At 47.4% G+C, this 13,844-nt stretch overlaps 1 protein-coding gene across 2 annotated transcripts in view; it reads right to left on the bottom strand.

Moving 5' to 3' along the window:
- Positions 1–7,486: 7,486 nt before the first annotated feature.
- Positions 7,487–13,844, bottom strand: part of LOC149441364 (protein mono-ADP-ribosyltransferase PARP14-like) — a 124,327-nt gene continuing 117,969 nt past the window's right edge. For both annotated transcript variants that reach the window (XM_089657430.1, XM_089657431.1), the window contains exons 16-17: positions 11,840–12,014; positions 7,487–8,851 (exon numbers count right to left, since the gene is read on the bottom strand). In XM_089657430.1, coding sequence (XP_089513556.1) covers positions 8,562–8,851; positions 11,840–12,014 — 465 coding nt within the window. In that variant the 3' untranslated portion in view covers positions 7,487–8,561. The remainder of the gene's footprint in view (positions 8,852–11,839; positions 12,015–13,844) is intronic.

Below are 13,844 nucleotides of genomic sequence, written 5' to 3'. Positions count from 1 at the left end.
GGTCGGTGGGGAGAATGTCCCTTACATTGGGGGTCAGTGGGAAGAATGTCCCTTACATTGGGGGTCGGTGGGAAGAATGTCCCTTACATTGGGGGTCAGTGGGAAGAATGTCCCTTACATTGGGGGTCAGTGGGAAGAATATCCCTTACATTGGTGGTCGGTTGGGAAGAATGTTCCTTACATTGGGGATCAGTGGGAAGAATGTCCCTTACATTGGGGGTCAGTAGGAAGAATGTCCCTTACATTGGTGATCAGTGGGAAGAATGTCCCTTACATTGGGGGGTCATTGGGAAGAATGTCCCTTACATTGGGGGGTCAGTGGGAAGAATGTCCCTTACATTGGGGGTCAGTGGGAAGTATTACTCCCGTACAGATAGCTAAAAAGATCAATAGGGTTAGTGGGAACTTATCTGAGAATCATAAATTGCTCAAGGAAACCGTAGAAACCTCTGGAGGAATCCTGGAGTTCCCATTCTAAAGGAACCTTGATTGAGAAAACCTGCCCTATGGTCTACATCAGTGGGGCCTTAGACATACCAACATCTCCAGCTACCTCCAGAGAAGCTGCTATTGAGAGACTACTGAGAAAGCTGTTCATTTGCTGTTGTTGGGCCCCCTCCCAGGCTCCTACATCTCTGCCTCTCTTACATCATCCACCCGAACTCTCCTGCAGCTGAGCAGGCTTGATTACTCATAAAGGTTGTCCTAGTCCCTTTCCAAGCCTCCTTTTTGGGATTGGCCAGGATCCACTAAAAGTACAGACCAGCCAATCCTCGGATCCACTCACTTCTTTTAGATCTTTCTCCAAAGTTTTAGAGCGGGGGGGGGGGAAATTCCAGAGAGCTGGTCTGCAGAGCCATTCAGCTCTAACCACAATGAGCTATCACACCCAGGCTGCTACTCAACCCTCCTCACTAACAATTGGAGTCTAGCTCCCCCTAGCTGACTAAGATGGTGCTACACATGAATTGAGTGATCAGCCCAGACCATCTATTTCTATCTTTTCACTCTCACATTTAGTCTCCTCCCTCTCCCAATGTTGCATGGTCAGCTGTCTCTCCTCTCCACCTTCCACCTCCAGCTACTCTGCCTCCGCCATACCCCAGTCCACACACTGTTGTCATTATACCTCCTCTATAAACCTCCCTGTTCACAGCCTGTTGCCTTCTGCCTCCTCTGTACCCCCCTGGTCCACAGCCTGTTGTCTTCTGCCTCCTCTGCACCCCCCTGGTCCACAGCCTGTTGCCTTCTGCCTCCTCTGTACCCCCCTGGTCCACAGCCTGTTGCCTTCTGCCTCCTCTGTACCCCCCTGGTCCACAGCCTGTTGTCTTCTGCCTCCTCTGTAACCCCCTGATCCACAGCCTGTTGCCATTTTGTCTCTTCTATACCTTCTATACACCCCCCCCCCCGCCCCCCGGGTCCACAACCTTTTGCCATTATGCCTCCTCTATAACCCCCCTGGTCTACAACCTGTTACCATTCTGCCTCCTCTGTACCCCCCTGGTCCACAGCCTGTTGCCATTTTGCCTCTACTATACCTTCTATACACCCACCAGGTCCACAACCTGCTACCATTCTCCCTCCTCTATACCCCCTGGTCTACAGCCTGTTGCCATTTTGCCTCTTCTATACCTTCTAACCCCCCCGGGTCCACAACCTGTTGCCATTCTGCCTCCTCTATAACCCGGGTCCACAACCTGTTGCCATTCTGCCTCCTCTATATCTCCCCGGTCTACACCCTGTTGCCATTTTGCCTCCTCTATGGACCCCCCTGGTCCACTGACTGCTGCTCTGTCTCCTCCATACCCCTCTGGTGTACAACCTGTTGTTTTTCTGTCTCCTCTATCCTCCGAAACCGGCTGGTCTCAGTAGAGACCAGGTCCAGGACCAAGAGAGTCAACATGTTCCATTTCCTGGGCTTGCACCATCGTAGAGCTTTACCGCTGTGCCCACCTACCGGCCACCTTGCAGCAATTGCACCGACTCTCTGCGGTTGGTGACGCCCAGCATTACATGGAGGCAAAGCGGCCTTCTTTATCTCTTTTATTGTACAAGATGGCTTCATAAACAGGAAGAACATAGTACACAAACTCAATGCAACGTTCTGTCCAACAAATACAGAACCATTCCCAAATCTCTCTTCATATTAGTACCGGTCTCCACCAATCCAGCAAGAAATGTCACCCCTCTACCAGGGACTAATCCCATGGCTGCTATGGGATACAGAAAACACTCTTTTTGTCCATTCTCTGTGCTTGTTCCTATTCTCCCGGGGCTCCTCTACATCCAGAGATATCTTTATTATAGCTTGGACCCGGAGCAAACATTTTATTGCCCCTCCCCCCCATGCAATGTCGCTCTCCAACTGCTCTGAGACAAACAATAAAGAGCAGTTAGACTTAAAGTCAGTTTATTGCAGCAGATCGGGCAGTGATTGCGGCTGGTTGCCAGATGTTACAGCGTATCATTACTGCTCACTGATTGGTTGCTAAAAGTTACAGCACACGCTACGGCTCTCTGATTAGTTGCTAGAGGTTACAGCACATCCTTACCACTCACTGATTGGTTGCTAGAGCTTACTGCACAGCCTTACTGCTCACTGGTTGCTAGAGGTTACAGCACATCCTTACCACTCACTGATTGGTTGCTAGAGCTTACTGCACAGCCTTACTGCTCACTGGTTCCTAGAGGTTACAGCACATCCTTACCACTCACTGATTGGCTGCTAGAGCTTACTGCACAGCCTTACTGCTCACTGATTGCTTGCTAGAGGTTATTGCACATCATTACTACTGATTGGTTGATGGAGCTTCCTGCACAGCCTTATGCTCACTGATTGCTTGCTAGAGGGTAATGCACTTCATTACCGCCCACTGATTGGTTGCTAGAGGTTTCAGCACATCATTACAGCTCACAGATTGGTTGCTAGAGGTTACAGCGCATCATTACAGCTCATTGATTAGTTTCTAGAGGTTACAGCACATCATTACAGCTCACTGATTAGTTTCTAGAGGTTGCAGCACATCAATATGGCTCACTAATTAATAACCTCTGCACCCCAACCCCCCACCTTAACTCTACATGCCTGCTCTGCTCATCAATTCACCCACCTTCCTTACCTCTGTATATCCCCTCCTTGCTCACCTGTGCACCCCAAACTGTAATTCCTTCTCTGCCTACTTCTGTACACCCCACCCGCACCACCTTGCTTACCTTTGCAGAACAGATTGACTGTAGGCTCAATGACCACAGTTAAATGGCAGGACTTTTAGGCATGCCCCTATTTACCTCCACAGTGGGCAGCATTCAGCAGAGGTGATGGTGGATGAAACCTCGGGAAGGGGGGGGGGGTAAATGTTGCTGGTATTTACATATCAGTGCCAGCTATTTAAGTACATGTGAATGCGGACATGGTCTGGATCATCTGTACACTGCAATAGGGCAGTTTAAGTGACATCACTTCACATTGAGATATCAGGACACAGCGCAGGAGGAAGACTTCAAGGGACAAGGGTATAACTTGGGACAACTAGCAAATGTGGGAAAGCTGCATTGAGCCCCACAAAAATGACTGGGCTCAGGGCAGCTGCCCATTTTGCCCTGCATTAATGTCCCTAGGGACTCAGTCCGGTCCCAAAGAATGGGGAGACAGCTGCTAGTGGAGGTGCTAAGCCCTTAAACCCCTCCACTACCAGAGTGACCCTCACCTTTGCCATGTCACCTATCTCCTGGCTGATTGGCTGCATTGCATGTGACACAGACACTGTAGTCTTTAGCAACAACACATTAGCTTCCTCTGGAGAGCACTCTGTGTTAGACCCATGTACTGTATCTTCCTCCAACTCAGCTCCCTAGTTGTGTTGCAAGGCGTGGTCTTGTGATACGCTGCGCATGCACACCCTTTAAGAGACTTCAGACCAGGCAAAGCAAGAGAATAAACAGAGATCCTTTACTGATGTAGTTTGCAGAAAGAGTGACCGTTCTCAAAAAGACATTTTCCATAAATCCCTGTACAATGTTCTCCAAGTGCCCCATAAAGTGTGAAAACCTTAGGGGGAAGGCAGGTCAGAAGTCCATTCAGGCAACAAATCCACAAGAGGTAGTGCAAGTCCTTTAGAGTCCATAAGTTGGCAATGATCCACAAAGGCAGTCAGTCCATGGTTGCCAGCTACAAGTCGATGAGGGTCCCTAGGCCCAAGACCCCCACCAGGAACCCCGACTGGTCTCCCATCACTCACCCCCCCCCCCAATAGGGGTGATAAATATGTCACATTTACCAGCCCCTTCCTTTCCTGGATGTACACAACTAGTGATCGGTACCAATCACTGACTGTGTTCATTCATAACTGAAGCCTAGTAAACTGTGGGGGGGTGGGGAGGAGTGGTTGTAAGGTTGACTCTATGTGGGGCCTGTGGTTTCTAACAGCTGCCCCATTGATGAGTTAATAAAAGTTTGATTTGAACCCTCGGACAACACGTTTCCTCATTCACAGGTCTCGTATTTCATAATTTTTTATGGTGGTTTATATTGCGTATTTTGGGTTGGGGCAATCGTGTACAATCCCATGTGGAGGCCCCTGCTACATACACAGGGACACCCCATAAATTGGCCACACGTGAGAGCCCAATGTGAGGAAAGGAGGAGTTTCTGGCCCTATAGAGGGGAGATGACAAACACTTTGGACTGCCACAAGTTCTATCCTGAAGGTTGGAAGTCATAAAAAAAACACAATCCAATCCAACCGTAAGAACTGGATAGGCTGTACCCACAGGGAAGACAAATATATTCAAAAATATAAGTAAAAAAATAAATATATTTAAAAAATATTCTTCCCAAATATATTGACATATATTTGAAACACTACAATTTTGGCCGTATTCTATATATATATATATATATATATATATATATATATATATATATATATATAATATTATATGATATGTTGAAATGCGTTTATTACAAAATATATGAAAAATATTTTTAAAAATAAATTTTCAAATATACTGTATGTCTTTAAAAATACATTGAATCTACATTTTTGGAATGCATTTACAAATATATGTATTTTGGCAACATCACCAAAATACGCACGTTCCTAACCCCAGAAACCACTAAACAGCTCATCCACTCCCTCATCATATCACGACTCGACTACTGAAACTCCCTCCTCACTGGCCTGCCTCACCGCTGGCTATCCCCGCTTCAGTCCATCCTGAATACGGCTGCCAGACTCATTCACCTTTCCAACCGCTCCATCTCCGCCACCCCCCTCTGCCAATCCCTCCACTGACCTCCACTCAGTGTCCTCCACCCCCCTCTGCCAATCCCTCCACTGACCTCCACTCAGTGTCCTCCACCCCTCTCTGCCAATCCCTCCACTGGCCTCCACTCAGTGTCCTCCACCCCCCTCTGCCAATCCCTCCACTGGCCTCCACTCTGTGTCCCCCACCCCCCTCTGCCAATCCCTCCACTGACCTCCACTCAGTGTACTCCACCCCCTTCTGCCAATCCCTCCACTGGCCTCCACTCTGTGTCCTCCACCCCTCTCTGCCAATCCCTCCACTGGCTTCCGATTGCGCAACGGATCAAATTTAAAATCCTAACACTGACGTACAAAGCCGTCCACCATACTGCCCCGAACTACATCACCGACCTAATATCCAAGTACCGCCCAGCACGCACACTCCGCTCCTCACAAGACCTCCTTCTCTCTAGTTCCCTGGTCTCCTCCTCCCATGCCCGCCTCCAGGACTTCTCCAGGGTGTCACCCATCCTCTGGAACTCCCTGCCCCAACCCATCAGATTATCACCTACTCTCCTCTCCTTTAGGCTCACCCTGAAAACCCATCTCTTCAGGGAAGCCTACCCCACCCCCTGCTAACTTGACCGACCTCCTCCACTCTTCCTACCACCCCATCCTCCACAGCTATCTCCTCCTGTACCACCATCTCCTCCCTCCTAGATTGTAAGCTCCAAAGATCAGGGCCCTCAATCCCCTCATGTTTTGCATTGTATTGGTATTGTTCTGTCACATGTTCTGTCCCCTCTGTAATGTACAGCGCTGAGCGAACTATCGGCGCTTTATAAATACTGTATAATAATAAAAATAATAATAATAATAATATATGTTAAAATTACTTCTTTATATATTAAAAAAATTCTGAGGAATATATTTTAAAAAAATATTTTAAAAATGTTTTTTCATATATTTTGTAATAAAGAAAAAACGCATTTCAACGTGCAGTAATAGGGTGATTGAAAAGTAACTCCCTTTATTAAACTATTTATAAATTTTTTATATGAAGTTACTTTTTTTTCTTTTTTTTCTTTAATGTATGTTCCTTAATCTATGACAATTAAATCTGCGATACCATGAATGCCGGAAGGTATCTCACTATCCTGCAAGATGAAATCTGGCCAGTTGTCTATACCTGGGAGAATATTGAAGACTTGATTTTCATACAAGATGGTGTTCCCCCACATTTTGCTATTATTGTTGGTGAATGGCTGAAGGAACATTTTCCTGGGAGATGGTTGGGTCGAAGTGGTCCGCATGAGTGGCCGGCCAGAAGCCCTGATGTAACACCCTGCGACTTTTTTCTTTGGGGTTGGTTGAAGGAAGTTTACTCTACGAAACCAAAGAACTTGAAGGGCGACTACGAGAACTTATTTCTGCCATCCCACAAGAGTTCCTGTGAAGAGCAGTCGATGCGATTCCCGAGCGGCTTCAGAAGCTGCAGGCGAATGCTGGTGCACATATCGAATTTTAAATAAAAATCCATGTTATGTGTGTTCTTCTCATATTCATTTTTTGTAAAAAATAATGATTAAAAAATAAAAATGATAAGATTTTTAAAATAAGGAGTTACTTTTCAATCACCCTGTACATATATATTTTGAATATTTTCAAAATATATTTCAAATATAGTTTTCTTCCATGTGGGGTATAGGACAGTGATTGGGCCATGTATGTGGGGGGGGGGAGGGGGCAGCATACATATCCAGTTATTTCCTATAGCAAACACTAGGATTGTACAACCAGAATCATTACACTTGTGAGAAAATCTTCTCATCTCTTCCTACCGATTGTGAAGAAAATGTAATAACCCCATATGACGTCACATAGAAAATATCCAACTGTGGACAAAAGAAATCAGAATAGTGAGGAGCAAATTTTAAAAGGCGCGGCGAGGTTAAAGGGGGATCTCCAATGAAAAAAAAAAATACTGTGTGATCGGCGTCAGATGGAGGCTGCCACTGTCTGGCTCCCAGATTTTATGCAACTTTCAGAAAAAAAAAATCCTGATCACTTGCCCAGAGTAGTTCAAAGTTGCTACGGTAACATTGTATTGCTTTGGTCACAGTGTGCTGAAAAATAAAATAGTAAAAAAAAGAAAAAATGTAATAAAAATAAAAAAAAATAGAAACATTTAAAAAAAAAAATTATTATTATTTTCACCAAAGAAATGTAGCAGACCTAAATTTATGAAGAAATGGTATTTATTTGCAAAATTTTATAACAGAAACAGAAAAGTGCATTTTTTTCAAATGTTTTTTGTTTTATTTAGCAAAAAAAAAAAATTCAGCGGTGATTAAATACCACCAAAAGAAAGCTCTATTTGTGTGAAAAAAATTATAAAAATTTCATATGGGTACAGTGTTGCATGACCGCGCAATGGTCATTCAAAGTGCGACAGCACTGAAAGCTAAAAATTGGCCTGGACAGGAAGGGGGTAGAAGTGCCCTGTAGGCAGGAAGGGGGTAGAAGTGCCCTGTAGGCAGGAAGGGGGTAGAAGTGCCCTGTAGGCAGGAAGGGGGTAGAAGTGCCCGGTAGGCAGGAAGGGGGTAGAAGTGCCCGGTAGGCAGGAAGGGGGTAGAAGTGCCCGGTAGGCAGGAAGGGGGTAGAAGTGTCCTGTAGGCAGGAAGGGGGTAGAAGCGCCTGGTAGGCAGGAAGGGGGTAGAAGCATCCTGTAGGCAGGAAGGGGGTAGAAGTGCCCGGTATTGAAGTGGCTAAAAAAAAAAAAGAAATTGGCACAACCTATTTTTTTTAGCTAGACCCCTGAAAGTGTATGTCAAGCCAAATTTTTGGGTAGACTGAGGATGGCTTAGGACCTCCATCAAGTTTTTATCACTCATCCAGGTCTCCAATAAAGAAATTCCCTTCACCAGACAGGGTACAAGACAGAAATCTGACTAGGGGGAGGGGAGGGGGAATGGGGGGGGGGGGTAGGAGGGGCACGCCATCCTCTTCTATTCTGTATTGCTTTTCTATTGCCCGGCTACAGGTTCACTTTAAAGTGGAAGAGTTCCATGTGAAGCTGGTCAGAGACGGATTCTGCTGGATGATCAGAGTTCCCTCTAAGGGGGTCAACAGGCAATTTATTGGAATTTAGTGCAAACCAGAAGAAGAAAGAAGGAAGACGCAAGTGGCAGTCAAAGAAAAAAAAAAGTAGTATGCCCCGGGAGGAGTCTTCTTGTCAGGTGATGCCATGAGCTGCGCAGGGAAGCTGCTGAGAGTCTTGACACTTCCCCATAGCCCTCGTTGTGCTCTCTGAGGTCACTTGGTGAAGGTGATGAGGTATTCCGGATAGGCCTGGATGTCATTAAATATCACGAACACCGAGGGTCCTGATACACGGTCTGTGACGCTGTCATACAGGTCGGTGGGGTTCGATGGGCTCTTGGCTGGAGGGGCGATCATTGCTCTATTCCCAGCACAGTACACACCGGTGAGGACACGGGCCAGGTACATGTATTTGTATCCATTTGTATCCGGTTTGGAGTACGTGTCATCCGCAGAGTAAATGGCATCAACAGCGAAGTACGTCCCTCTTCCCAACATCGCAGCTGGACTCATAGAAAGAGAAAGGAAATGATTATCCTGAGATCAGAAATACAACACGGAATATACAGGATATCTACATATGAGGGAACACGGAATATACAGGATATCTACATATGAGGGAACACGGAATATACAGGATATCTACATATGAGGGAACACGGAATATACAGGATATCTACATATGAGAGAACACGGAATATACACGATATCTACATATGAGGGAACACGGAATATACAGGATATCTACATATGAGGGAACACGGAATATACAGGATATCTACATACGAGGGAACACGGAATATACACGATATCTACATATGAGGGAACACGGAATATACAGGATATCTACATATGAGGGAACACGGAATATACAGGATATCTACATATGAGGGAACACGGAATATACAGGATAGCTACATATGAGGGAACACGGAATATACATGATATCTACATATGAGAGAACACGGAATATACAGGATATCTACATAGGAGGGAACACGGAATATACAGGATATCTACATATGAGGGAACACGGAATATACAGGATATCTACATATGAGGGAACACGGAATATACAGGATATCTACATATGAGGGAACACGGAATATACAAGATATGTACATATGAGGGAACACGGAATATACAGGATATCTACATATGAGAGAACCTCTCATGTCTGAGATATTATATCCCTATAAATGTATCAACTCCATAATGTACAAGAAGAGACACATAATCTAATGTCTACAGTCACATCAAACTCTGTACCAGAGGAGCTTACACTCTAATACCTCCTCCCTCACAGTCCCATCAGTCTCTGTGCTTGTGCAGTTGCTCTCCCTCTCCAGACACTAGGGGGCCAGGCCTAGAAACATGGCCTAGAAACATGGCTTCTTTTGGGATAGGCTCAGGCCATGTTCCCCCTGAGGGACCCAGCTTGCCCTCCCATGCTTCACCTACACCAGAAGACCTTGGCTGTGGCCCTAAAAGAGGGGAATCCCTCCCTGTCTTCAGAGAGCGGGTTGCTGACTATTTGGTGAGAATTGCAAAGGAGGAAAAGCTGATGAACCTGAAAGCAGATTACAAGAAGAAGAACGTTCTCCATGGTAAGGCATGGAGCAGAGTCTGAAGACGTAGATGAAAGGTTTGGAGGACGTCATGAAGCAGCGGCAGAGTCTGAAGCCGTAGATGAAAGGTTTGGAGGACGCCATCAAGCAGCGGCAGAGTCTGAAGCTGGAGATGAAAGGTTTGGAGGACGCCATCAAGCAGTGGCAGAGTCTGAAGCTGGAGATGAAAGGTTTGGAGGACGCCATCAAGCAGCGGCAGAGTCTGAAGCCGGAGATGAAAGGTTTGGAGGACGTCATGAAGCAGCGGCAGAGTCTGAAGCCGTAGATGAAAGGTTTGGAGGACGCCATCAAGCAGCGGCAGAGTCTGAAGCTGGAGATGAAAGGTTTGGAGGACGCCATCAAGCAGTGGCAGAGTCTGAAGCTGGAGATGAAAGGTTTGGAGGACGCCATCAAGCAGCGGCAGAGTCTGAAGCCGGAGATGAAAGGTTTTGAGGACGTCATTAAGCAGCGGCAGAGTCTGAAGCCGGAGATGAAAGGTTTGGAGGACGCCATGAAGCAGAGTCTGAAGCCGGAGATGAAAGGTTTGGAGAATGTCATGAAGCAGCGGCAGAGTCTGAAGCCGGAGATGAAAGTTTGGAGGACGTCATCAAGAAGCAGCAGAATTTAGGGAAAGCATTGAAGGAAAAGAGCGGAGTGTTCAAGGAGAAATTCCAGAATGAGGAAAGGTTCAGGAAAATGAAGGGAGACACCAGTAAGGATCCAGCATCGGCGGTGGCAGTACGGGTGGAGAGCGAGGAGGGGGTCCTGGATGCTGCCCCTGGTATCCCATCCACCTCAGGATCTGCTTCCCTGGAGGAAATGTCAGCCTCTGCATCCCTCCCCAGCAAGTTGGAGGAACAGCACAGGAGGTAGAGGAAAATGGCGGAGGGCTGCTAAAGTTTATAAATGAAATGGAGTCTCCTCTAAATGGAAGAACTTTCCGGTTTTCAGAAGATGAGGATGATGGTGAGGACTCTGTACCTGGTCCTGTAAAGGAAAAAAAGACTGAGAAGCCATGCTTTATTAAATCTGACAGCGTGGACTCCAGTATGGGGAGTGGCGTGGACTCCGGTATGGGGTGCGGCGTGGACTCCGGTATGGGGAGCGGCGTGGACTCCGGTATGGGGAGCCATGTGCACAGCAGAGTTTTGGAGGGAAATCCTCCTGTGTCTGCACAGAGCTCTGCAGGGAAGATGGCTGCTGTGCCTGCAGGACTGCACTCTGCTGGGACTGGGAATCCTGTGACTGTGGACTCTGACACCAAGAAACCTGTGACTGTGGCTGGAGGGAAGGTAAAGGTGGGATCTGACATTTTGGCTGGACAATTGGCTGTGAATGGCCCTGTACCATGTGACCTCTGCGATCATTCACAGATTTCACACATCGTAAGCAATGATGTCAGAAGTGACCTCTTGCTTACTACTCTGCATGTGATCACTGATTGGCCAATCAGTGATCACATGATCGGGACCTCGCAGAGAGAAGGACACAGTGGGCACCAGATCACGGTGCTGCACACTCCCAGGGAGCGCGCACAGTCCAAAATGGCGGGCGCCGTTTAAGAACAGCAACCCGCCCCTGCACTGCCACCGTCTGGCTGTTTATATACATGAGCCGGACTGCAAGTGGTTAATTATATATATATATAAGATTTTATTTATTCTGTATACATGTAAATATGTTATTATGTTGTTTGTTTTTAATAAACAAAAATGTACACTCTAATGTCCCCACCACAGATTTGCAGTGCGGTGCAGTGGACAGACTTTGCTCCTTTTTGGTGAATATTGAATTTGCTTGTTTAGGTGGAGTTGCCCTCTTGCCTGTATCAGACAATAGAATTGTATAATATAGAAGGATAATGGGGGGGGGGTCACTTCTCACCATTCCTCCCAGCAAAGGCTCTGTTGAACCCATTACGATTTATATTATCGGTTGTCCCGCCCTCGGTGCCATGGAAGAGTCTCTTCTCATTGGTCCTGGTACCGTTCTTGGTATCGATGCTGCTCTTCTTAATTTGGTAATTCTGATACAAATGTTGGTTCTGTATTCTCTCAATCTGGGAATGAAAAGAAATAAAACTGAATCCTCCTCTGAGTTCACTGATCCACGTTCACCAACCGTATCTTACACCACGGGAAGCAAACCCGCACTGTATGGGGGGGTCATGTCTATATAGAGGGGTCCGTGCTGGATGGGAGGATAACAATACTGGGGTGGGGAAGAACAACAAGCAGCATGATCTAATTGTAGCGCTACCCCCTTAGGGATTACTGATGAATTTGGGTCCCCCTATGGTCCTGCATGGCCAGTCATTCAGTATTTTCCACACAAGCTTTCATCCAGAGACAGAAATCAGTCCCTGAGTGTTTCTGTTGTTTATTGAGGGGATTAGAGCTTGGATGGGGTAAGGGGATATATAGGATGCCCAAGGGATCCAAAATCTGAGGACAACTTCCTGAACTATTCGCAACGTCTCCTTCTTGAAGTAACAGTCTGTGGTGGAGTGCTAGCCAGCAGCTCCAGTTGTACTACCCCAGACCATAGGTGAACTCCTCTTCACCCAGCATTCTGGAGACTTTCTTCATGAGCAGGGGATTTGGTTCTGGTTCCATCAAATGAGTAATAGCCACTAGTAGGGGGCTACTCTGGTTTTCCACCAGAGTGCTCCTGTCAGGGCTCCGGGTATGACCAGAGGTGTGTGGACTGACACAGGGAAACGCAGGCTTCAGATATGGTATAAAGAATATAATTTATTTAAGACTAAACAATACATAAACGCAGTGCAAGACTAAACATAAACACAGTGCAAACAAACCAAACCAAAACCCCCAACAGATAACAAAAGAACAATACTAAGCGTAGTCGGACGGGCCGGGTCAGGAACAATCAGGCAGACAAGGTACCAAAGGAGCAGACTGGAGAGTGGTCAGGAATAGCAGAGGTCAGGACAGGCGGAGTTCAATCAGAGTCAGGGATCAAGCAGGATCAGACAGGAAGCAGACAGGATGCAGGTACAGGGGCTCTTGGGAAAACATACACCAAGGCCCAGATTGCAAGTCTGGCCATTCCTTATATGCACCTCCTGCAATCAGCCTCAGGTGTTTTGGCTGACTGCAGAAGTGAGCTTCTGGTTGCTGAGAGCACCCGCTGGCCAGTCCTGGTACTGCAAACCACAAGGCAGGTGAGTCCCACCGCTATTGGCAAGTCCATTCCTGACAGTACCCCCCCCCCCCCTCAAGGAGCGGCCTCAGGACGCTCCAAACCGTCCTAAATGGACAAAATGTTCCATTGGCGGGATATCAAGGACTGGTACATCAGGCTGGGCACCGGGCAGAGGCACATCAGGCTGGACACCGGACAGAGGCACATCAGGCTGGGCACCGGACAGAATCACATCAGGCTGGGCACCGGGCCACCAGGCGGAGCAGCGGGCACCGGGCCACCAGGCGGAGCAGCGGGCACCGGGCCACCAGGCGGAGCAGCGGGCACCGAGTCATCTGGCAAGACAGCGGGCTCCGAGTCATCTGGCAAGACTGCGGGCACCGAGTCATCTGGCAAGACTGCAGGCACCGAGTCATCTGGCACAACAGGAAGCAGACAGGATGCAGGTACAGGGGCTCTTGGGAAAACATACACCAAGGCCCAGATTGCACGTCTGGCCATTCCTTATATGCACCTCCTGCAATCAGCCTCAGGTGTTTTGGCAGAAGTGAGCTTCTGGTTGCTGAGAGCACCTGCTGGCCAGTCCTGGTACTGCAAACCACAAGGCAGGTGAGTACCACCACTATTGGCGAGTCCATTCCTGACAGCTCCTTCCCCTATCCACCCAGAGGGTGCAGGTGTACTCACGCAGATCCTCTCCTGTACCACTTGCTGGATGGCTGCT

This window comes from Staurois parvus, unplaced genomic scaffold, assembly GCF_062004578.1.
Source record: "Staurois parvus isolate SC_StPar_1 unplaced genomic scaffold, SC_StPar_1.0 ptg000999l, whole genome shotgun sequence".
NCBI classification, from domain to species: Eukaryota; Metazoa; Chordata; class Amphibia; order Anura; family Ranidae; genus Staurois; species Staurois parvus.
This window is presented reverse-complemented; position numbering and strand designations above follow the sequence as displayed.